The sequence below is a fragment of the Symsagittifera roscoffensis genome, chromosome 1, assembly GCF_963678635.1.
Source record: "Symsagittifera roscoffensis chromosome 1, txSymRosc1.1, whole genome shotgun sequence".
Taxonomy (NCBI): domain Eukaryota; kingdom Metazoa; phylum Xenacoelomorpha; order Acoela; family Convolutidae; genus Symsagittifera; species Symsagittifera roscoffensis.
Genome location: NC_087062.1, coordinates 6,319,342 through 6,342,972, shown reverse-complemented (window position 1 = coordinate 6,342,972; position 23,631 = coordinate 6,319,342). Strand labels below are relative to the sequence as shown.

At 34.7% G+C, this 23,631-nt stretch overlaps 2 protein-coding genes across 2 annotated transcripts in view; both read right to left on the bottom strand.

The window, feature by feature from the left end:
* Positions 1-22,087, bottom strand: part of LOC134843828 (E3 ubiquitin-protein ligase TRIM21-like) — a 32,312-nt gene extending 10,225 nt beyond the window's left edge. Inside the window, exon 1 of the mRNA XM_063860160.1 lies at positions 21,038-22,087. Within this exon, the coding sequence (XP_063716230.1) occupies positions 21,038-22,087 (1,050 nt within the window). The remainder of the gene's footprint in view (positions 1-21,037) is intronic.
* Positions 1-23,631, bottom strand: part of LOC134843901 (uncharacterized) — a 681,357-nt gene that overhangs the window by 205,109 nt on the left and 452,617 nt on the right. The gene's annotated exons all lie outside the window — the stretch shown is intronic.

Sequence of the window (23,631 nt, the reverse complement as noted above, 5' to 3'; positions counted from 1 at the left end):
ATATACATTTGGCGGATGGGATCATAATTATGGAAGATGCCGTGGACATTCGTTTTTTAAAACAATAACTAAAGTGTAGAAAAAATTATAGAAGAAACGGCGGAAGTATGGTGCAGTGTAATTTGAGTTAATGAATGTAAATCTGTATCGTGGGTTGAGTGTTGTATTATAGATGTATATTGATGTTGTATGAAATATGAACTTGTAATATGTATATGTCTATGTTAATTTTGTTCGTAACTTGATTTCATTCGAACAGTGTATGTCACGTTCCTTAGGTAAGGGAAGTGAAAAATTAGTGCGAAGTAATTAAATGTATAAAAAAATGACTCGTATGCTTTAATGTTTTTAGTGCTGTAGCGATGATGTTATCGAAATTTCTGTTAGTACTATCTAAGTGAATTACATATTCGGATTTAATGAAGAAGTTTTCTGTTAGTTATGGGTTAATATTAGGATCGTCCTCATTTGGGGTATCTTCCATGTAACGTGTTATTGCGTGATCGTAGTGGTTGGTTGATAATCTATTTGCGCGTTGTGCTATGAATCTGCTAAGTGTTTGATTTTGTGCGATTGTGGTGAATTGTTTTTCGTGAAGTGCAGTTGTTAGTTTGTGGATACGGGATTGGCATAATTCGTGACCTTCGGAGTTTTTGTATAAGGGAAGTGTCAATGGGTTTGTAAAATTATAGTATGAGGCCCAAGAAGGTGTGCGAAACAGGCTATATTCATCAACGAAGTTGTGTTGGTTGTCGTTATTGGTTGTGTAGTAAGTATGTTGAGGGAAAAAAAGTAAGTTATAAACTAAAAACTCTTAAGTGTTAGTTTGTTATAGGTGAAGGCAAAATAGTCGGAATGATCAAGGACGGCTGATCAGGAGTTGGGGTGGAGCGTTGTGGCGTTTGCATTTAAAAATTTTATGGGCTCGTTTAGGTTCTGCATTTGCTGGTGGAAATGAGGATTCTGAGGTTGAGGTAGAGTGTGTTAGTTGGTGAATTGTTAGTGTGTCTGTGTTATGAATGTGCTGTTGTAGTGATATTAAATTGTCTAACTAATGCTCTAGCTGGATATCTGTCATTGGGCTAGATGGGTCAGGTTGATCGCTGGACATCGGGGAAAGAATAAGTGTGACGTCAGTATAGGAAAAGGGGGCTGGAGAGGATTCATTTGGAAGTTAGGGGTGAGGGGTTTGAAAGGTGGCTCTGGAAAAAAAGATGGGCTAGGTTCTATGTCTAGGAATTCATCGGGAATTTCTACATCGGAATTGTTCAACTTAAAAGTAGTGTTTAAATAGTTTGTGTCGAATGAGCTGAATTTGTGAGTAGTGAGTTGGTTGAAAAGGTGGATAGGGAAGAAGAAGTCAGGTCTGAAAGCAAAATGTGGGAGGTTTGGCGTTAAAAGTTGTATGGATAGAAAAGGAAACAGTTAAGGGATTCAACATGTCGACTCATCGTGTGCAAAAATGATGGTTGTTTTGAGATTGAAAAATTATTGTATGTAGCTGTTCTGAAATCTGCTAACATGTGTCATCAATAGTTGACTTGTGGAGTCCAATGTGAGATACTGGGCTTTGTGGGTAGCTACGACCTTGAGAAATGTGTTCTGTAATTGCTAATGTGTTACTATAATTTTGTGGTACTGAAGATAAAGGGTGATTAATCTGCAGGTGATGAAACTTTTGTGTTGCTGTAGCTGTGGGATTCATATTGTTTTGTGAAGCAACATTTGCATTTGATGTTGTAGACATTTTCTTATTGTATTTACTAGTTTTAGCGCGAGGATAATTTTGTGTATCGAGGTAGAAAACATTCCGAAAAATCCTGCAAGTAATATGCGTGCTACACTTGATTGTTTGTTTACTTGTATATGCATTCCGCATGTGTAGTAATTTCCTTTCAATAGTGAGAAGACGAATCCAAAAAAAAAATAAATAACGCGTATAATATAGTCAATCTTTCTAATATATAGTACGGCCATCCTAGTAAAGCTAAGAGTTCGTTTTTTAGATTTACAAAACTAAAGATAATAATTAGTGAAGCATCTTGTCGACGGTACTATTCACCGTAAGGATATACAGGACTCAGTTTGGACTCGTAATGATTTTGTAGAATTTAATGATATACGCCGAAGGCTTTTTAATGCATGGGTCGACAACACAATAAACGATGTTAGGACTTTTATTCCTTAAAAGTCTACACAATTTATAAACCACGAGGCAGATCATGAGAATGGTTCACTAAACTGCGTTCAGGAAAAACTGCTTTTACATCTGTTTAGCACCTTACAACACTTTGGTTTCTGTCTGACCTGGTTTTTGTGGTGGTGGTGGTGGCGGTGTTGAGATGTGTCTGTGATAGGGTTTGGATCGAGGCAGAGGCGGGGCAGGGGGAGGGGGAGGCGGCACCCAAATCACGGGGTACTGTTCCTGAAACGAGAAGGGAAAGGTTTGTAACTTCAAAGTAAAACGTAGAACTGATTTGGGGAACAAAAAAAACAGAAGAACAGTATCCCACACCCTATGGTAAATACTGTCTGAAATAATTCCATTAGAGGAGACCAGGAGGTGAGTCCTGTAAACAAAGTTATTTAGGGAAAAAGGTCTAGTGCACGGTTGCAATGCACTCTTGCTATCATAAGTGTACAAACCAGATTGAAATTGAGTTTAAGCCAGAAGTAGTTTTCTCACAGAGTAACTTCAGATAAGGTACACCGTTTGTTCGTCACGCTATTTCATTTTCTGCCTGATAGGTTTGTGCAACTTTTTAGTCGAACATCATTTTTAATCTTATATCTCCTATTTTCAATAAGTTTATGCGAATTAGTTCTTGGAGTTTATTCAGAAAGAGAACATTTGTAGTCTAAGAGTTATTCAAATTGTTCGACTGCTGAAACTACAAGTAATTTCAGCGCTTACAAATCAGTGTCAAGGTTAGAGATGGAAAATGATTGGTTGGTTAGTAATATTTTATATCACTAACTAAGATAGTTTTATCAAAATTATAATTGATTTGTAAATAATAGTCCAGAACTGGTTCCGCCCATCCAGGGTTTAGAAGTTTCTTAGTTTTTAAATTGTTTATTGTAGTGAAGGACGGATATATTTGTTTCTTAGTCTTTGAGGTAGTTTCCTTTTGCGTAGTTGAAGCAGTGACTTTGTGAAGAGATGAGAGATATAGTTGTTTGTGTAGAAAAGAGAAGAACAGTTGTTTGTGTTCCAAAAGTGGGTCTCGTTTGATCTGAATTGTCTTGAGTGATTGTTTCAAAATTCAAGATCGATGCAATGATGTGTAGCTTTCGTTAGGCTCAGAGCAAGGTTACGGGCAAGATGAAGTTGACATTTCTGTGTGAAATGCCAAGTGACTAAAATCAGTATGCCAGATCATTATCGTGTTGACCATTGGTCTGTTTCATTGCTTGCCTTTGCTGCAATGTCTAGTCCATAATTAAAATCCTTTCAGGGTAATGACTACGGCAACAAACCAATAGATTTGCCATTCCAGAGTTCGAAAACAATGAAGTTTTCATCTCCTTTGCTGCTCGTTTCTCTGGCTCTAAGAAATTTTGTACATTGCCTTTAAATATCCCGATTACATTTTGTTAAAAATCTCGACTACGTTTTGTTAGTAAGATCATTTTTAAGTTATAATTTTTAATTAGTTGTTTTCGCAAAAGCGTTTTTATTTAGTTCGGTTTTTTTAAAGAGTTGCTCAACCTGGAACCACTCTTATCCAAAACAGCGTTTCGGGGTCGTAGCACATGGTGGGGGCAAGTACTTTGAGCGACTTCGTTCTGGGTGATGAGAACAGAATGGATTACATTTTCACCGTCTCTTTGGGCAGAGTCTCTTATTGTGTTTAAGCTTTTGTTTAATTTTTTCAGATGTTTTTCTCTTTTTTGTTTTGGTTGTGTCCTTTTTTCAAAACTGATTATTGTGTTTTAGATTTTTGTTTTGACTTTTAGTGTATTATTTGGTTTCAATAGAAGCAGAAAGTGAGTTTCAAAAGAAAAACCTACCCAATTTTATTCTGGGTTTATTCCAGTTTGGTACCGTGGAGCTGTCTTTCTTATTCATGCTATTAGTTTTGTGGTTTTGTGGCGTTAGTAAGCTGCGTTGGTCCGTTTAAGCTTACTCTTATAGTTCCTTCCAACCGGGTTAAGTGAAAGTATGAAACGTATGTAAACAAGTTAGAGTTGTTATCATTTAGATTTGAAACTTGAAACTCATTTATTAAACAATTTTTCGCGGGCAAGTTTGTGCGAATTGGTGAAAAGAGCGTTTGAATTGTGGGCGAGTGAAAAAATACTAAAAACTTACAAATGAAGCGTCGCAATAAAGATATTAGTTTTCTTTCATTTTATTTGCAATTTTATGAATTTACTGCTTCAATTATCTGAATTTTACTGCCGAGTTGTACTGGATTTTACTGCGTTCTTAATTCGTTGTCATTGTTAAATAGCAATTGAAAAGCTTAAAAGAGTGTGTTATTTTTTATTTGGATTTTCTGAAGTGACTGATCGATGAAATTTAAAACAGGAAAAAGAAAAACTTATAAAAAATGCTGAGTGTTTTGAGTTATTTATTATTTGAAATAATTAATGCATACTTACGCAGATTTGTCATCAGTGAAAAATCCATTGGGAAAGTTGGTGCGGATTGTGTCTGATAATGTGAAGAGTTTCGCAAGCATGTGGATAATTTTTTTACTTTGAAGTAGAGACCAGAAAGCTCCAGCGCTCTAATGATGTTCAGTTCTTCATTATAAAGTGAGAATTTGTGACGTGGGTTTTGAATTAAATTCTACAATTTGTGATTATATACAGTTTTATGGATATATTCTAGTATGGTCTCTTCAATGAGCTGTATTTTTTCGTGGGAGACAATTAGTGGGCGGGAGTCATCAGCATCAAAGGATTTGGTTAGTGGGCGGAATATATACATTTGGCGGATGCGATCATGATTATGGAAGATGCCGTGGACATTCGTTTTTTATACAATAATTAAAGTGTAGAAAAAATTGTAGAAGAAACGGCGGAAGTATGGTGCAGTGTATTTTGAGTTAATGAATGCAAATCTGTATCGTGGGTTCAGTGTTGTAAAATAGATGTATAGTGATGTTTTATGAAATATGAACTTGTAATATGTATATGTCTATGTTAATTTTTTTCGTAACATGATTTCATTCGAAGAGTGTATGTCACGTTCCTTAGGTGTAGGGAAGTGAAAAATTAGTGCAAAGTAAGTAAATGTATAAAAAAATGACTCGTATGCTTTAATGTTTTATAGTGTTTTAGCGATGGTGTTATCGAATATTCTGTTAGTACTATCTATATGAATTACATTTTCGGATTTAATAAAGAAGTTTTCTGTTAGTTATGGTTTAATATTAGGATCGTCCTTATTTGAGGTATCTTCAATGTAACGTTTTATCGCGTGATTGTAGTGGTTGGTTTAGAATCTATTTGCGCATTGTGCTATGAATCTGTTAAGTGTTTGGTTTTGTGCGATTGTGGTGAATTGTTTTTCTTGGTTAGTGGGCGGAATATATACATTTGGGGGATGGGATCATAATTATGGAAGATGCCGTGTGGACATTTGTATTTTCAGCATCAAAGGATTTGGTTAGTGGGCGGAATATATACATTTGGCGGATGGGATCATACTTATGGCAGATGCCGTGGACATTCGTTTTTTTCTACAATAATTAAAGTGTAGAAAAAATTGTAGAAGAAACGGCGGAAGTATGGTGCAGTGTATTTTGAGTTAATGAATGTAAATCTGTATCGTGGGTTGAGTGTTGTAATATAGATGTATAGTGATGTTGTATGAAATATGAACTTGTAATATGTATATGTCGATGTTAATTTTGTTCGTAACATGATTTCATTCGAAGAGTGTATGTCACGTTCCTTAGGTGTAGGGAAGTGAAAAATTAGTGCAAAGTAAGTAAATGTAAAAAAAAATGACTCGTATGCTTTAATGTTTTGTAGTGCTTTAGCGATGGTTTTATCGAATATTCTGTTAGTACTATTTATATGATTTACATATTCGGATTTAATAAAGAAGTTTTCTGTTAGTTATGGGTTAATATTAGGATCGTCCTCTTTTGGGGTATCTTCAATATAATGTTTTATCGCGTGATTGTAGTTGCTGGTTTAGAATCTATTTGCGCGTTGTGCTATGAATCTGTTAAGTGTTTGGTTTTGTGCGATTGTTGTGAATTGTTCTCCGTGAAGTGCAGTTGTTAGTTTGTGGATGCGGGTTTGGCATAATTCGTGGCCTTCGGAGTTTTTGTTTAAAGGAAGAGTCAATGGGTTTGTAAAATTATAGTATGAGGCCCAAGAAGGTGTGGGAAACAGGCTATATTCATCAACGAAGTTCAGATGGTTGTCGTTATTGGTTGTATAGTAAGGATATTGTATAGATATATATACTTTTGGCGGATGGGAAAATATTAAATACATTTGGCGGATGGGATCATATTTATGGCAGATGCCGTTGACATTCGTTTAGTTCTTGGAGTGAAAAGGTGGCTGTGAAAAAGAAGATGGGTTAGGTTCTAAGTCTAGGAATTCATCGGGAATTTCTGCATCGGAACTGTAAAACTTAGAAATAGTGTTAAAACAGTTTGTGTCAAATGATCTGAATCTGTGCGTGGTGAGTGGGTTGAAAACGTGGGTAGGGAAGAAAAAGTCAGGTCTGAAAGCAAAATGCGGAAGGAGTGGCATTAAAGGTTGGATAAATAGGAAAGAAAACAGTTGAGGTATCCAACATGTCGGCTCATCGTGTGCTAAAAAGATGGTTGTTTTGAGATTGAAAAATTGTTGTATGTAGTTGTTCTAACATCTGCTAATATGTGTCATCAAGGGTTGACTTGTGGAGTCCAATATGAGATACTGGGCTTTGTGGTTAGCTACGACCTTGAGAAGTGTGTTCTGTAAATGCTAATGTGTTACTATAATTTTGTGGTACTGAAGATAAAGGGTGATTATTCTGCAGGTGGTGTAACTTTTGCGGTGCTGTAGCTGGGGGATTCATATTGTTTTGTGAAGCAACATTTGCATTTGATGTTGAAGACATTTTTTTGTTTTTGCTAGTTTTAGTGTCGAGGATAATTTTGTTTATCTAGGTAGAAATTATTCAAAAAATCTTGCAAGTAATATGCGTGCTACACTTGCTGGTTTGATTACTTGCCTATGCATTCCGCATGTGTTGTAATTTGTTTCAATGGTGAGAAGACGAATCCAAAAAAAATAAATAAAGCATATACTATAGTCAATCTTTCTAATATATAGTACGGCTATCCTAGAAAAGCTAGGAGTTCGTTTTTTAGATTTAAAAAACTAAAGATAATAATTAGTGAAGTATCTTGTCGACGGTACTAATCACCGTTAGGATATACAGGACACAGTTTAGCCTCGAATTGATTTTGTAGAATTTAATGATATACGCCGGGGGAGGAGTAGGCGGCACCCAATTCTCGGAGTACTGTAGCTGAAATGAGAAGGTTAAGGTTTGTAACTTCAAAGTAAAAAATAGAACTGATTGGGGAAACTAAAAAAAATAGAACAGTATCCCACACCCTACGTTATTTACTGTCTGAATTAATTACATTAGAGGAGACCAGGAGGTGAGTCCTGTAAACAAAGTTATTTAGGGAAAAAGGTCTAGTGCACGGTTGCAATGCACTCTTGCTATCATAAGTGTACAAACCAGATTGCAATTGAGTTTAAGCCAGAAGTAGTTTTCTCATAGAGTAATTTCAGATAATGTACACCGTTTGTTCGTCACGCTATCTTATTTTGCGCCGGATAGGTTTGTGCAACTTCTTAGTCCAACACCAATTTTAATCTTACATCTGCTAGTCTCAATAGATCTATTGTATACTGCGAGTTTATTCAGAAAGAGAACAATTGTAGTCTAAGAATTATTCAAATTGTTCTGCTGCTGAAACTACAAGTAGTTTCAGCGCTTACAAATAAGTGTCAATGATAGAGATGGAAAATGATTGGTTAGTTGGTAATATTTTATATTACTAACTAAGATAAATTCATCAAAAATATAATTGGTTTGTAACGACTAGTCCAGAACTGGTTCCAATCATCCGGGGTTTAGAGGTTCCTTAGTTTTTTATTTATTTTTTGTAGTCAAGGACAGATAGATTTATTTCTTAGTCTTGGAGGTAGTTTCCTTTTGCGTAGTTGGAGCAGTGACTTCGCGAAGAGAGGAGAGATGTAGTTGTTTGAGTAGAAAAGAGAAGAACAGCTGTTCATGTTCCAAAAGTGGGTCTCGTTTGATCGTGGGTCGGCTTGAGTAATTTTTTCAAAATTCAAGATCGATGCAATGATGTGTCGATTTCGTTAAGCTCAGAGCAAGACTACGGCCAAGATGAAGTTGACTTTTCCGTGTGAAATGCCAAGTGACTAGAATCAGTATGCCAGATCAACATAGTGTTGACCGTTGGTCTGTTTCAATGGTTGCCTTTGCTGCAATGTCTAGTCCATAATTTAAATCCTTTCAGGGTAAAGACTACGGCAACAATCCAATAGATTGGCCAATCCAGAGTTGGAAAACAATCGAGTTTTCATCTCCTTTGCTGCTCGTTTCTTTGGCTCTAAGAAGTTTTGTACATTGCAGTTGAATATCTCGATTACATTTTGTTAAAAATTTCGATTACATCTTGTTAGTGAAATCAGTTTTAAGTTATAATTCTTAATTATTTGTTTTGGCAAAATCGTTTTTATTTAGTTCGGTTTTCTTAAAGAGTTGCTCAACCTGGAACCACTTTTATCAAAAATATCGTACTTTGAGCGACATCGTTCTGGGTGATGAGACCAGAGTGAATTACATTTTCACCGTCTCTTTGGGTACAGTCTCTTATTGTGTTTAACCTTTTGTTTCATTTTTTTTTCAGATGTTTTTCTCTTTTTTGTTTTGGTTGTGTCCTTTTCTCAAAACTGATTATTGTATTTTAGATTTTTGTTTTGACTTTTTAGTGTTTTATTTGGTTTCAATAGAAGCTGAAAGTGAGTTTCAAAAGAAAAATATATCCAGTTTTAGTCTGGGTTTATTCCGGTTTGGTACCGTGGGGGTTTCTTTCTTATTCATGCTATTAGTTTTGTGGTTTTGTGGCGTTAGTAAGCTGCGTTGCTCAGTTTAAGCTTACTCTTATAATTCCATCCAACGGAGTTTAATGAAAGTTTGAAACGTGTGAAAACAAGTTAGAGTTGTTATCAATTAGATTTGAAACTTGAAATCCATTTATTAAACAATTCTTTGTGGGAAAGTTTGTGCGAGTTGGTGAAAAGTGTGTGTGAATTGTGGGCGAGTGAAGAAATACTAACAAGTTGCAAAAAAGCGTCGCTTAAAGAGGTTAGTTTTTACTTAATTTAATTGAAATTTCATGAATATACTGCTTTAATTATCTGAATTTTACTGCCGAATTATTATTATACTGCTGTTGTACTGGATTTTACTGCGTTATTAATTCGTTGTCACTGTTAAATAGCAATTGAAAAGCTTAAAAAGAGTAGTTTATTTTTTATTTGGAATTTTTGAGGTGACTAATTGGTGAAATCTAAAACAGGAAAAAGAAAAACTTATAAGAATTGCTGAGTGTTTTGAGTTATTTATTATTTGATTTATTTAATGCATACTTACGAAGAATTGTCATCAGTGAAAAATCCATTGGGAAAGTTAGTGCGGATTGTGTCTGATGATTTGAAGAGTTTCGCAAGCATGTGGAAGAACTTTTTACTTTGAAGTAGAAGCCAGAAAGCTTCAGCGCTCTTATGATGTTTAGTTCTTCATTATAAAATGCGAATTCGTGACGTTTGTTTTGAATTAATTTATACAATTTATGGTTACATACAGTTTTATGGATATATTCTAGTATGGTGTCTTCAATGAGCTGTATATATTCGTGGGAGACAATTACTGGGCGGGAGTCATCAACATCAAAGGATTTGGTTAGTGGGCGGAATATATACATTTGGCGGATGGGATTATAATTATGGAAGATGCCGTGTGGACATTCGTATTTTTAGAGTGTGTTAGTTATTGAGTTGTTAGGGTGTCTGTGTTATGAATGTGCTGTTGTAGTGTTATTTGATTGTCTAACTCGTATGCTCTTGCTGGATATCTGTCATTGGGCCAGATGGGTCAGGTTATTCGCTGGACATCGGTGAAAGAATAAGTGTCAGTATAGGAAAAAGGGGCTGGAGAGGACTCATTTGGAAGTTGGGGAATGATGGTTCAAAAGGTGGCTGTGAAAAAGTAGCTGGGCTAGGTTCTGAGACTAGGAATTCATCAGGAATTTCTACATCGGAATTGTGAAACTAAAAACTAGTGTTAAAATAGTTCGTGTCAAATGAACTGAAATTGTGCGTGGTGAGTTGGTTAAAAACGTGAGTAGTGAAGAAGAAGTCAGGTCTGAAAGCAAAATGCGGAAGGAGTGTCGTTGAAGGTTGGATAAATAGGAAAGGAAACAGTTGAGGTATCCAACATGTCGGCTCATCGTGTGCTAAAAAGATGGTTGTTTTGAGATTGAAAAATTGTTGTATGTAGTTGTTCTAACATCTGCTAATATGTGTCATCAAGGGTTGACTTGTGGAGTCCAATATGAGATACTGGGCTTTGTGGTTAGCTAAGACCTTGAGAAGTGTGTTCTGTAATTGCTAATGTGTTACTATAATTTTGTGGTACTGAAGATAAAGGGTGATTTTTCTACAGGTGATGTAATTTTTGTAGCTGTGGGATTCATTTTGTTTTGTGAACTAACATTTGCATCTGATGTTGTAGACATTTTCTTATTGTATTTGCTAGTTTCAGCGTCGAGGATAATTTTATTTATCGAGTTTGAAAACATTCCAAAAAAACCTGCAAGTAATATGCGTGCTACACTTGCTTGTTTGCTTAATTGTGTATGCATTCCGCATGTGCTGTAATTTCCTTTCAATAATGAGAAGACGAATCCAAAAAAATAAATAACGCGTATAAAATAGTCAATCTTTCTAATATACAGTACGGCCATCCTAGAAAAGCTAGGAGTTCATTTTTAGATTTACAAAACTAAAGATACTAATTAATGAAATATCTTGTGGACGGTACTATTAACCGTTAGGATATATACAGTCTTTGATATCCTGAAATTATCCACTATAAACTTCAGGATAAAAACCTGAGAAACTTTCAGCGAGTTGTCGTAAGTTCTGATTAATTGCTTGTCTTTGAATTGAGTCCATTTGAGTAAGGAGTTCTTGAAACTGCTGTGTTCGAATGTGATTGTGTATCTCTGATCTGAAAATATTACCTACTAATTGTAAGTCAAAATTTGGGTTACGGGCGATTGCTCTTATGCTTTCTAGTGAAATTTTCTTTAATGATGGCATAAGAGTAGGGTATGAAGTAAGAAGATAATATTTATCTTCGCTTGGATTTAGCTGTACTTCATTGTGACTGTTACGTCGTACCTTGTGGCTATTACTAAAAATGTCTACATTGTGGCAGTGTATCAACAAAATAAACTTTGTTTTTATAGAATCTAGGGATTCTTTTGTAACACCTTTTATCTTCAAAAACGTATAATGGTGAAATTTTTTTAGTAGATGTGTGGTACTAGAGAATGTTTCCTTCGAAGGAAATGAAGTTCGATCCATTTCCTCATAAAAAAATCGTGTTTAGGGTACTTTTATGACTACTAATGCGGTTGATTGTAGTATTTGTGTACGTTCGATTTCACATAAATGATGAAGTGTTTTTAGTTCAGATAGTGACATTTCCTGAAGAATTCTGCTTATTGTATACTCTAGTTTCGTATCACGATGTAAATAAGAGAAGATGGCACCAAAACTTGTGTTATTCATTAGTGAGAGTTTTGCAATCGTATGCTATCTCTATCTTCTGGGTGAAGTTTTCCGCCAGGAGGATTTCCTGTGTTTTTACAAAATGTTACCGGGATATATGTTTCATCTTTGCGGTTTCAATATGGTTGTGATGGGTTATTAATTAGCTTTCCTGTTTTCATGTCAAAACTTCTTTCGTATTCGACAAGAGTTTCTGAATATTGTTTTTTGAAAAGTGGTTTTGGATATCTACAAGTGACTTCTGTTTCAGAGCAAAATTGAAAACAAGTTAGTTTGCTTTCAATAACATCAATAATTTTTATTTTTGGTTGTTAGATCTAATTCTATCGGTGCAGATTTTTTCAAAAGGGATTGAATCATTGAAATTTTTCTGGTGAAATTTTATCATTTTTGCGTGAATTTAAGCAACTCGAAATGTGGTATTTGTGTCTTCTGGGTACCAAACAAGGGTTGCTTGTGTACAAAAGGTAGGATCGCAATATCCTTGGTCTTTTTTCCAAGATAAGCGTATTCCTTGATATAAAAGAGTATCATTTTTTAAACCATGTGTAACTGTACTTTTTCCAATCAGATTTTCCAATCAAAAGATATTACTTCTTGGTTATCTTTGTTCTTTGTGTCAGCTGTACAATTTGAGGGGTTAATAATTCCCATGTGTGGTATCCAATTTTTATCACATAAGTCACAATTTAAACGTCCGTGTGCGCCGTGGTACGGGTATTTTTAATCCAATTTGATATGCCGTGGACATTCGTATTTTTTATACAATAATTAAAGTTTAGAAAATATGGTAGGTGAAACTGCTGAAGTATGGTGCAGTGTATTTTGAGTTAATGAATGTAAATCTGTATTGTGGGTTACGTGTTGGTGTAATAGATGTATAGTGATGTTGTATGAAGTATAAACTTGTAATATGTATACGTCAGTGATAATTTTGTTCATCATTCGAACAATGTAAGTCACGTTCCTTAGGTGTAGGGAAGTGAAAAATTAGCGCAAAGTAATTAAATATACTAATAAATGACTGGTATGCATTAAGGTTTTTTAGTGCTGTAGCGATGATGTTATCGAATATTCTGTTAGTACTATCTATGTGAATTACATATTCGGATTTAATAAAGAATTTTTCTGTTAGTTGTAGGTTAACATTAGGATCGTCTTCATTTGGGGTATCTTTCGTGTAGTGTGTTATTGCGTGATCATAGTGATTGATTGAAAATCTATTTGCGCGTTGTGCTATGAATCTGCTAAGTGTTTGATTTTGTGCGATTGTGGTGAATTGTTTTTCGTGAAGTGCAGTTGTTAGTTTGTGGATACGGAATTTGCATATTTCGTTGTCTTCGGGATTGCTGTATGAGGGAAGAGCTAATGGGTTAGTAAAATGATAGTATGTTGCCCAAGAAGGTGTGGGAAACAGGCTATATTCATCAACGACGCTCAGTCGGTGGTCATTATTGACCGTGTACTAAGTATTTTGGGGGGAATATGGTAGGTTAAAAACTAAAAACCCATTAGTGTTAGTATGTTGTGGGTGAAGGTAAAATAATCGGAATGATCAAGGACGGCTGATCAGGAGTTGGGGTGGAGCGTTGTGGCGTTTGCATTTAAAAATTTTATGGGCTCGTTTAGGTTCTGCATTTGCTGGTGGAAATGAGGATTCTGAGGTTGAGGTAGAGTGTGTTAGTTGGTGAATTGTTAGTGTGTCTGTGTTATGAATGTGCTGTTGTAGTTTTATTAAGTTGTCTAACTCTTGCTCTGGCTGGATATCTGTCATTGGGCTAAATGAGTCAGGTTGGTCGCTGGACATCGGTGAAAGAATAAGTGTCAGTATAGGAAAAGGGCGCTGGAGAGGATTCATTTGGAAGTTGGGGAAGGAGGGGTTTAAAAGGTGGCTGTGACAAAGTAGTTGGGCTAGGTTCTGAGACTAAGAATTCATCGGGAATTTCTACATTGGAATTGTGAAACTAACAAATAGTGTTAAAATAGTTCGTGTCGAATAAACTAAATTTGTGCGTTGTGAGTTGGTTGAAAACGTGAGTAGGGAAGAAAAAGTCAGGTCTGAAAGCAAAAAGCGGAAGGAGTGGCGTTGAAGGTTGGATAAATAGGAAAGGAAACAGTTGAGGTATCCACTATGTCGGCTCATCGTGTGCTAAAAAGATGGTTGTTTTGAGATTGAAAAATTGTTGTATATGGTTCTTCTACGATCTGCTAATATGTGTCATCAATGGTTGAATTGTGGAGTCCAATATGAGATACCGGGCTTTGTGGGTAGCTACGACCTTGAGAAGTGTGTTCTGTTATTGCTAATGTGTAACTATAATTTTGTGGTACTAAAAATAAAGGGTGATTATTTGCAGGTGATGTAACTGTTGTGGTGCTGAGGGTGTGGGATTCAAATTTTTTGTGAAGTATCGTTTGCATTTGATGTTGTAGACAATTTCTTATTGTATTCGCTAGTTTTAGCGTCGAGGAGAATTTTGCTTATCGAGGTAGAAATTATTCCAACAAATCCTGCCAGTAATATGCGTGCTACACTTGCTTGTTTGCTTACTTGTGTATGCATTCCGTATGTGCTGTAGTTTCCTTTCAATAATGAGAAGACGAATCCAAAAAAATAAATAACGCGTATAAAATAGTCAATCTTTCTAATATACAGTACGGCCATCCTAGAAAAGCTAGGAGTTCATTTTTAGATTTACAAAACTAAAGATACTAATTAATGAAATATCTTGTGGACGGTACTATTAACCGTTAGGATATATACAGTCTTTGATATCCTGAAATTATCCACTATAAACTTCAGGATAAAAACCTGAGAAACTTTCAGCGAGTTGTCGTAAGTTCTGATTAATTGCTTGTCTTTGAATTGAGTCCATTTGAGTAAGGAGTTCTTGAATCTGCTGTGTTCGAATGTGATTGTGTATATCTGATCTGAAAATATTACCTACTAATTGTAAGTCAATATTTGGGTTACGGGCGATTGCTCTTATGCTTCCTAGTGAATTTTTTTTAATGATGGCATAAGAGTAGGGTATGAAGTAAGAAGATAATATTTATCTTCGCTTGGATTTAGCTGTACTTCATTGTGGCAGTTACGTCGTACCTTGTGGCTATTACTAAAAATGTTTACATCGTGACAGTGTATCAACAAACTAAACTTTGTTTTTTATAGAATACAAGGATTCTTTTGTAACATTTTTTTTATATTCAAAAACGTCTATTGGTGAAACTTTTTTTTAGTTGATGTGTAGTACTACTAGAGATTGTTTCCTTCGAAGGTAATGAAGTTCGATCTATTTCCTCAAAATAAATATCCTGCTTACGGTATTTCTAATACTGCTAATGCGATTGATTGTAGTATTTAAGTACGTTCGAATTCACATTAAAGATGAAGTTTTTTCAGTTCAGATAGTGACATTTCCTGAAAAATTCTGCTTATTGTATCAAGATGTAAATCAAAAAAGATGGCACCAAAACATGTGTTTTTCATGAGTGAAATTTCTTGCAATCGTATGCTATCTTTATCTTCTGGGTGAAGTTTTCCGCCAGGATTTCCTGTGTTTTTAGAAAATGTTACCGGGATGTTTGTTTCATCTTTGCAGTTTCAATATGGTTGTGATGGTTTATTAATTAACTTTCTTGTTTTCATGTCAAAACCTCTTTCGTATTCGACAAAAGTTTCTGAATATTGTTTTTTGTAAAGTGGTTTGGGATATCTACAAGTGACTTCTTTTTCAGAGTAAATTTGAAAACGTAATAATTTATTTTCAATAACATCAATAGTTTTTATTTTTGATTGTTACATCTAATTCTATTAGTGCTGACTTTTTCAAAAGGGATTGAATCATTAAAATTTTTTCTGTGAATTTTTATCAATCTTGTGTGAATTTAAGCAACTTGAAATGTGGTACTTGTGTCTTCTGGATACCAAACAATGGTTGCTTGTGTGCAAGTGGTAGGATCGGAATATCCTTGGTCACTTTTTCAAGATAAGCGTATACCTCGACAAAAAATAGTATCGTCTTTTAATCAATGTGTTGTTTGTACTTTTCCCAATTAGATTTTCCAATGAAAAAACATTAATTCTTGATAGCCTTTGTTCTTTGTGCCAGGTTTACAATTTGAGGGATTAATAATTCTCATGTGTGTCATCCAATTTTTATCGTAAAATTTACAATTAAAACGTCCGGGTGCACCGTGGTACGGGTATTTATCATCGAATTTGATATGACCTTGGTATCTTTCAAGCTCTGCCTGATGCGCGGAGTCTGGTAAAACTTGAAAGTTCAGTAATTTGCAGTTTTTGCCTTTATTTGTGGTTATTTTCAATCGTTGTGATTCTTTTTTGCAATCTACAGGTTTAAGATGCAAAAATCTTTCTTTATTGCTTGGTAAAAGACTTCATGATCGAGTCTGTTTTCAATTCCATTTGCGACTTGCGAGCAATGTACTTTCTTTTTTGAGATTTTTGCTGTAAATGTATATCCTATAAGTGTTGTAGCTCGTGCTTTCGAGTAAAGTGTTGATACTAAAATTGTTGATTCTATCTTTTGTGGTTCGGGTTCACATTGTGTTACTTGATTAATTGCGTAATTATGCAAAATGTTTTGTTGATTTTCTTTACAACCATAATGTGTAACTAAGAGGTCTTGTAGTCTTGTTCGGGGAAAGATTTTTATGAGATGTGGTTTCTAAGAGTACAAAGGGGTAAAGTGTTTTATGAAAAATAACTATTAAAAGTTACATGTGTAAGATAATCCTGAATATGAGTTGTAGAATGTTATATATCATATAGTCTTTTTTAAATATCTATCGTATTTCTAGACAAAATCTGTTGTGATGAATGGAGGAAAAAAGATTGAGCTGTTATATTTGGTGGGGCTAGATGCAGTGGTTGATGGTTTAAACTTTTAATTTTTACTGTTTTTTCAAATTTAAGTGTTAAGTTATCTTGAGTAAGGATTTGTATATTATGTTCTAGTAATTCTTTGTGAATGTCGTGTCTTCTTTGTAATCGCTTTAATGCCCAATTCTGTAGTCTATTACTATCAAGATGTTGGCCAAATTTGGGGAAGGGGTGCAACAAACGTTTTCCAGTATAATTGTAAAGGAACATTTGTGCTGAGAAGTTATCGATGTCGATCGTCTAAACTTGTAAGGAAATTTAGGGAGAGCGTAGTGCTTTGAGTTTGACCTGTTACTGAAGTGGTTAATGGTAGTGATAGGGTTTCTGGCAAGGATAAAGAGGTATTGGATGAAATCACTATTTATTCGTTTTCTAAGTTTGGTTCCTTGTGTCAGCTAATGAGTTTGTTTATGGCTTGTGTCAGCTAATGAGTTTGTTTATGTTTGGAAGTTGGTGTTAATCCTAAATAGACCGATGGGATAATTGGGGTATTTTGTTGAGACATTTTTTGTAGTGATGGGGGAGTACTTTGAATTGTATTGCTAGAAGATCCAAAGGGCTCGAAGAGAGTGATGAAGGTATATATACCAAAATGAACTCTGGGTATTGCAAAGTCTCGACTTCATCGAGGATGGATAACTTGGCGATAATCATAAAGCAAAAATCTGAAGTAAGGGGTAAAGGTTATATGTTGGTTCTTATCGTGGTTCACTTGGGGGTGCTTGACGAATTGCTGCTATCAAAGGATGGTGCGTGTCTTTTTTTGAACTTATAGAGATTTTCTTAAAATGAAATACGTGTAGATGATTGGGGTTAACTTTTTTGACTGTATGTTGGTGTTGTTGGAATTAGTTTTTGGCTGTTTTTAATGTTAATAGCGAAAAAATCTTAATTAAGTTTTGAAAAATTCTTTCTGTTTGGACGCTTTTGCTTGTTTGATTGTCGCGTTTTAGATATTGGTCTATATGTTTGGTAATCCATTTGCGAATATTTTGGGACAACAGGTGGTTTTATTGTTGATTGAATGGTAGTCTTTGGGAATTGAGTAATTTTGTTATTCTGGAGTTGTAAGTGTAGGGTGATTAAAAAGATGCTTTGTTTTGTTGTTGTAGGCCTTGTTTCAACTATTTACTCATCAATAAAATGTGATGGGGTTTTAATATCTTGTTTTGTTAGACTTTTTGTTTCATTTAGCGTTTCTTGTGTGTTTATAAATTTGAAATTAATCTAAATCCTGTTCTATCAATAAACATTGTGTTATAGTTTAAAGGTGTTGCATCAATAGTATTTGAAAAATTCTTACGTAATCCTTGAGTAATGAAATAGTGGGGATTGCTGCAAATGAAATGTCAGTGGTTGTTTTAGTAAATAATGGTTGAGATCATTCGGGTCCCAAACAAAACCTGTTTGGTTGGCTAATACAGTTTCATCGTCTGAGGTTTATGGTCGAAAATTTTTTCTGGATATTGAATGAATTATGAATTGTTTACAAAAGAATCTATTATGGACCATGATAGGATTCGTTGTAAGTCATGTTTTACATTTTGTGATGTTTCGTTACTAGTGATATTTTCAAGGATTGTTTCTAGAAGTTTTGAGAAAAGATCAATTTCTTTTCTTACAGTTGAGTGTCGAGATGTCTGAGGTGGCGATTCATTTGATGCGTCTTTTAATTCTAATATAGATATAAAACTATAAATAGAACAGAAAACATCGTTTGTGAAGATTGAAATTGCTCTTTGTGAATTAGGATGTCATATATTTTTTATGTATTCTATGAAGATTTTTCAGAATTCTTGATATACATCATCTGTTTGTATTTGATGCCGTGTTTGATTTGGTTGTGCTGGTAAAATAACAATAGTGAATATTCCGTAATATGAAGTGATTTTACCAATGTTTTTTATGAAATCAAATATTTGTCTTTTTATTCTTATTTCGGGAAATTCCTGTGTGCATGGACTATTTCCATTTTCGAATGAATTTTCAATTAAGTTATGACAAAACTGTACTGAGTAAATTGTACTGAGTAAATTGTATAGAGTAATCGTCGAAATTTTTGTCGTATTGTATATTATTTTGTATTCTAAAACTGTTATTGTGTAACTTTCAATGTGTATTTTTGGCTGATTCCCATTATATAGTTGTACCGGTTTATTAATATCTGATTCTATAATTTTGCGTTTACCCTTAGTTGATAATAGTGGTGTTGTTTCTGAGTTTAAAAAAAAAAACATTTCTGTTGGTATATTGGAGTACTCTTATTTATCGAATCTTTTGGCTCTTGAAGCTCTTGTACTGTAGTTGTGTCCAATTCCGAAACTGCGTTACGTGTTTTTGCAAATCTTCGTTTTTGTTTTGCTATTATTGTCTTTTTCTGTGTCTGTCTTTTCTATTTTATTTATCTTCTTGTTTGTTTATGTGGTATAATTAGAAGATCGTATCTTTTGTCTTCAATTAAATAATTGGGTAGCTTGATTGTTTGTTACAGTCTAAATTAAATTCTGACATAAGGTTTAGGATGATGGTTGCAAAATTCGGAGGTTAGAGTTTCTATTTCATAAACTGTTAGTTCTTACGGTTTTTGTGTGGTTATCTTAACTTGGGGCATAGACGGGTTGGAGAGAGAATATATCAACTCTAAGAAAAAATTTTCTTACATAGGGGTTTGATTTGTGATCAAGGGTTTGAGAATAGTAAATCAATCCACAAGTTTCAGGTAGAATTAGAATACAAGTAGATCGTTAGATACTATTTTAGTACTTGCTAAAATTTTAAGGGTTTTAGCCTGGGTCAACTAAGAGGAGAGGCTCAGGTGAAAGATGAGTAACCGAAGGTCTTCACTGTATATCTTAATTATAATGGTTAGTTTTCCAACAATTTCTATTAGTCCTGAGTTTTTTTATAAGAGTTGGATAGTGAAACGTTTGAGGTCGTTAGACAATTCAAATTATGAGGTGGGGAGGACCAAGATGTTCTGATTGATCCAAGGAAAGTCTTGATGATCAGTTAATTTAAGTGAAATTAAAGATCCAAGAAAAATTTTGATGGTCTGTTTTTAAAAGTAAATATATATTTTGAGAGGGCAAGGATAGCTGTGAGAAGAAAAGTTTTAATAAGAGATTTAAGTTTAAAAAAAATTTATGGATTTAAAATTATTTTAAGGAGTATAGTTTTAAATGATGTTAGTTTTTTGAATAAATTCGGTTTTGTTTTAGGTGATGAAGCGGTGATGAAGAAAAAATTGTTTGTTGAGAAGCAAGAAACTTTTAAAAGATTTGTTAAAATAACGTTAAAAATTCCTACCAATTAGTTTTCATATTTTTTGTTTTCAATAAAATCTATTTTTACAAAACTTTCGAAATTAAAGTACTGCAGTATTTGCAAGGAACGACTCGTGTATTTTTTATCAGTCGTTGTTTTCAATATTATTGTCTTTTTCTGTTTCTGTCTTTTCTATTTTATTTATCTTTTTGTTTGTTTATGTGGTATAATTACAAGATCGTATCTTTCGTCTTCATTTGTTCTTGAGAAATCAGATTGTTCTTTAAATAGCATAATTTTCTTGTCAATAAAGAAAAATTTTAATTTACTGCGTATAGAATTCTGAAGACATATACTCTTTGCGGTTTGCGTCGTACTATCATGTATTATCTTGGTCCGTCGTTCAATCGATGTTTACGCCATGATCTTGTTCTTCGTTAAAAACCTGGCATTTCTCGTGTATTGTTTGAAATATTGGCGTAGATTCATTGATACGTAGAGACATATCTATTACACTGTCTGTTCCATCTAACATTTTGCAATTTTGGTCTTTTTCTAATTCTATTTTGATAAATCTAAATTAGTTAAGGTCGTCACGCTATCTTATTTTCGGCCGGAAAAATTCGTGCAACTTCTTAGTCTGATACCAATCTTAATCTTACTGATTTATCTCCTAGTCTCGATAGATCTAGTGTATAGTGGTATTTGCGAGTTATTCTTGGAGCTTGTCCAAAAGGAGAACAACTGTAGTCTAAGATTTATTGAAACTGTTCTGGTGCTGAAACTACAAGTAGTTCCAGCACTACAATTAATTGTCAGTATTAGTGATGGAATATGATTGGTTAATTAGTAATATTTTATAGGGATAGTTCTATCAATAATGTAATTGGTTATAAATATTAGTTAAGAACTGGTTCAAAAATGAGTGTAGCTGTTAGTTAATTTTAAATTAACTTTTTCATAAACAGATTGGGACAGACTGAGTATTATGTGTTCAACACATACCCTAGCAGCTGGAGAAGAGTCTGCTCTATCACACTGATTTGTTCCACCGTCTCTCTTCGTAGTGAATTCCTTATCTGGTCCAGCAAGTCTGTTTTCCCTGGTCCCAGGTCTCAGTGGACCCGCCGATTCAGAAGAATGAGCACCTGTCAATAAGCTGAAAAAGTCAACTTCAGCATCTGAACCTAAGCACAGAGTCAACGCATCTAGAGTTGAAACTTCTGGTTTTCCACTTTTCAAGCCGCCCACTTGTTTATTTGGTTGCTTCATCTCATTCAGAGTTTTCTCATTTCGATCACACAGATTCGCAAAAGTTTTGAACTTCTTTTGGCTCTCCTTCGATATCTGGCTGATACTCTTCTTGATTTCTTCGTCCTTATTGTTTCTCTCGTGACCTTTCAAATCTTCCATCAATTTCTCCCCTAATTCTGCCACCTTCGAAGAACTCGAATCAAGCCCGACATACTCTTTCCAAAGTTCATTCAGTTCTCTTAAACTGTGAGCCCTTGTTCGGAGCAACTCGTTCACAACATCAATTTCAGTCAGAACCTCTGCCATTAGTTGCCTTCTTTTCTGATTGTCCGCGATCACTTTCTCGTAAACAGATATGGATGATTCAAGGTTCACGCGTTCCATAGCACCCAGTAAGTCTTTCTTTTGCTTGACTCTCGTAAGCACTACTTTATGCTCGCTGTGGTCGTTTCCCCAGCAAAGGTCACAGATGCTGATATCAAAAGTATCACAGAAATACACAAGGGACATGTCGCTATGTTGGACACAGGACTTCGCACCAGCGCTCACACTCCGAGTTTGTTTGTCTCCCGTGTCCGCAATTTTCAGACCTTCTGGAAATTTCATCAGGACATAGATCGGTTGCAGTTCGCTCACGTTAATATGATGTGTTTTTCTGCAATTCGGACAATCAGCTGACAAGTCGTTTCTGTTCAGGGCCAAGATGCACCCCCTTTCTGGCCCGCAGAACATGTGTCCACATGGAAGCAGCCTGGGATCATCGAGCGTGTCGCAGCATATGGAACACTCGAAGTCTTCCATTTTTTTAATCAGACAATACCACACGCAATAAAAAGAGCGCGTTATTGTTTGACAAACTAACTTCAATCTGAGAGACTGTTTTGTTACTTGTAAAACTGGTGCGTTACACTAACCATGAGAAGAGAGAAAAAAGCTGAAAAAAAAACATTTAACAGCAGCATATGGAACACTTGAAGTCATCCATTCTCTTTTAAGATCAATACCACACATAGCAAAAATGAGCACGATATTTCTGAGAGACTAATTTCAAACAAAGATTCTGTTTTATTACTTGTACTGCATGAAATCAAAAACATAGCTTGTTAAAAAAACAGCTGAAGAATCGATTCGCATGATACTCGTCCGAATGACAAACCAATGAAATTTTATTGATTATTGATTCGACTTTTGTAACGAAAGTAACGGAATAATTTTGCTCGGGGTGGGTTTTTCTCTTCAGACAAATTTCGACTTTTTAACTGGCCTTTTTCGACGTATTTTTTGCATTGTTCAAAAGGTATTGTTGTTTTGAGCTTAAATTTGAAAATACATTTTACCTGTGATCATTTTCGAAAAGTTATGGGGGTTTAAAGGTTGCCATTCTGGCCAATTTTGGAAAATTAACGCGCGATATATTTCGCGCTACTAACAAGTATGCCGAGATTTAATATGACTTAGAAATCGTTCTAAATTGCTTGAAAAACGCTCATTTGCCATAATGGATTTCATACAAGGTGCGAAATCTATCACTTCGTAACTTTATATGGCGTGCGGGGGGATGAGTTTTAGAAAAAAAAATCTCAAAATAAAAAAAATCAATTTTATTTTATTTCATTTAATTTTTGTATGTTATTACGGCTCCATAGACTTTAAAAGGCAGTCCAAATTTTCAAGGCTTCGCCCTGATACGAGTAGTCTTGTTTTACTATTAACTAAAAAACGCTCAGAAGACAAAAAACGCCGCTTCTTATTGGAAGAACAAAGTCCGAAATAACTCAAGTCTTAAAATGGAGCGTTTAAATTAATTAGTAGCACGTTAGACTAACCATACGACTATAGAGTAGAATACATATAGTTTTATGGTTTTAGTCTTATAGTCATAACTTCTTAATACATATACTCTCATTCTGAGACGGGATTGCTATCTCATGGAGAAAGTTGAACAAGACTGTTTGTATCAGGGCGAAGCCCTGAATGTTCCGACTGCCTTAAAGGTCTATGCAGCAGTAATAACATGAAAATTTTAAATGTAATAAAATAAAAATGATTTTTAAAAAAATTGAGATAAAGTGCAAAATGATAGATTCTGCTCCTAGTAACAAATCAATTATGGCAAATAAGCTTCCCCGAACCAATTTGGAACGATTTCTAGGACGGAATAAATCTCCGCTTACGCGTTAATAGTGCCAAATATATTGCGCGTTAATAGTCCCAAATTGGCCAAAATGGCAATCTATAAACCCCAGTAACTTTTTGAAAAATGATCACAGGTGAAATATCTTTTCAAATTTGAGCTCAAGACAACAATACTTTTTGAATGAAATTTAAAAAATCCGTCAAAAATG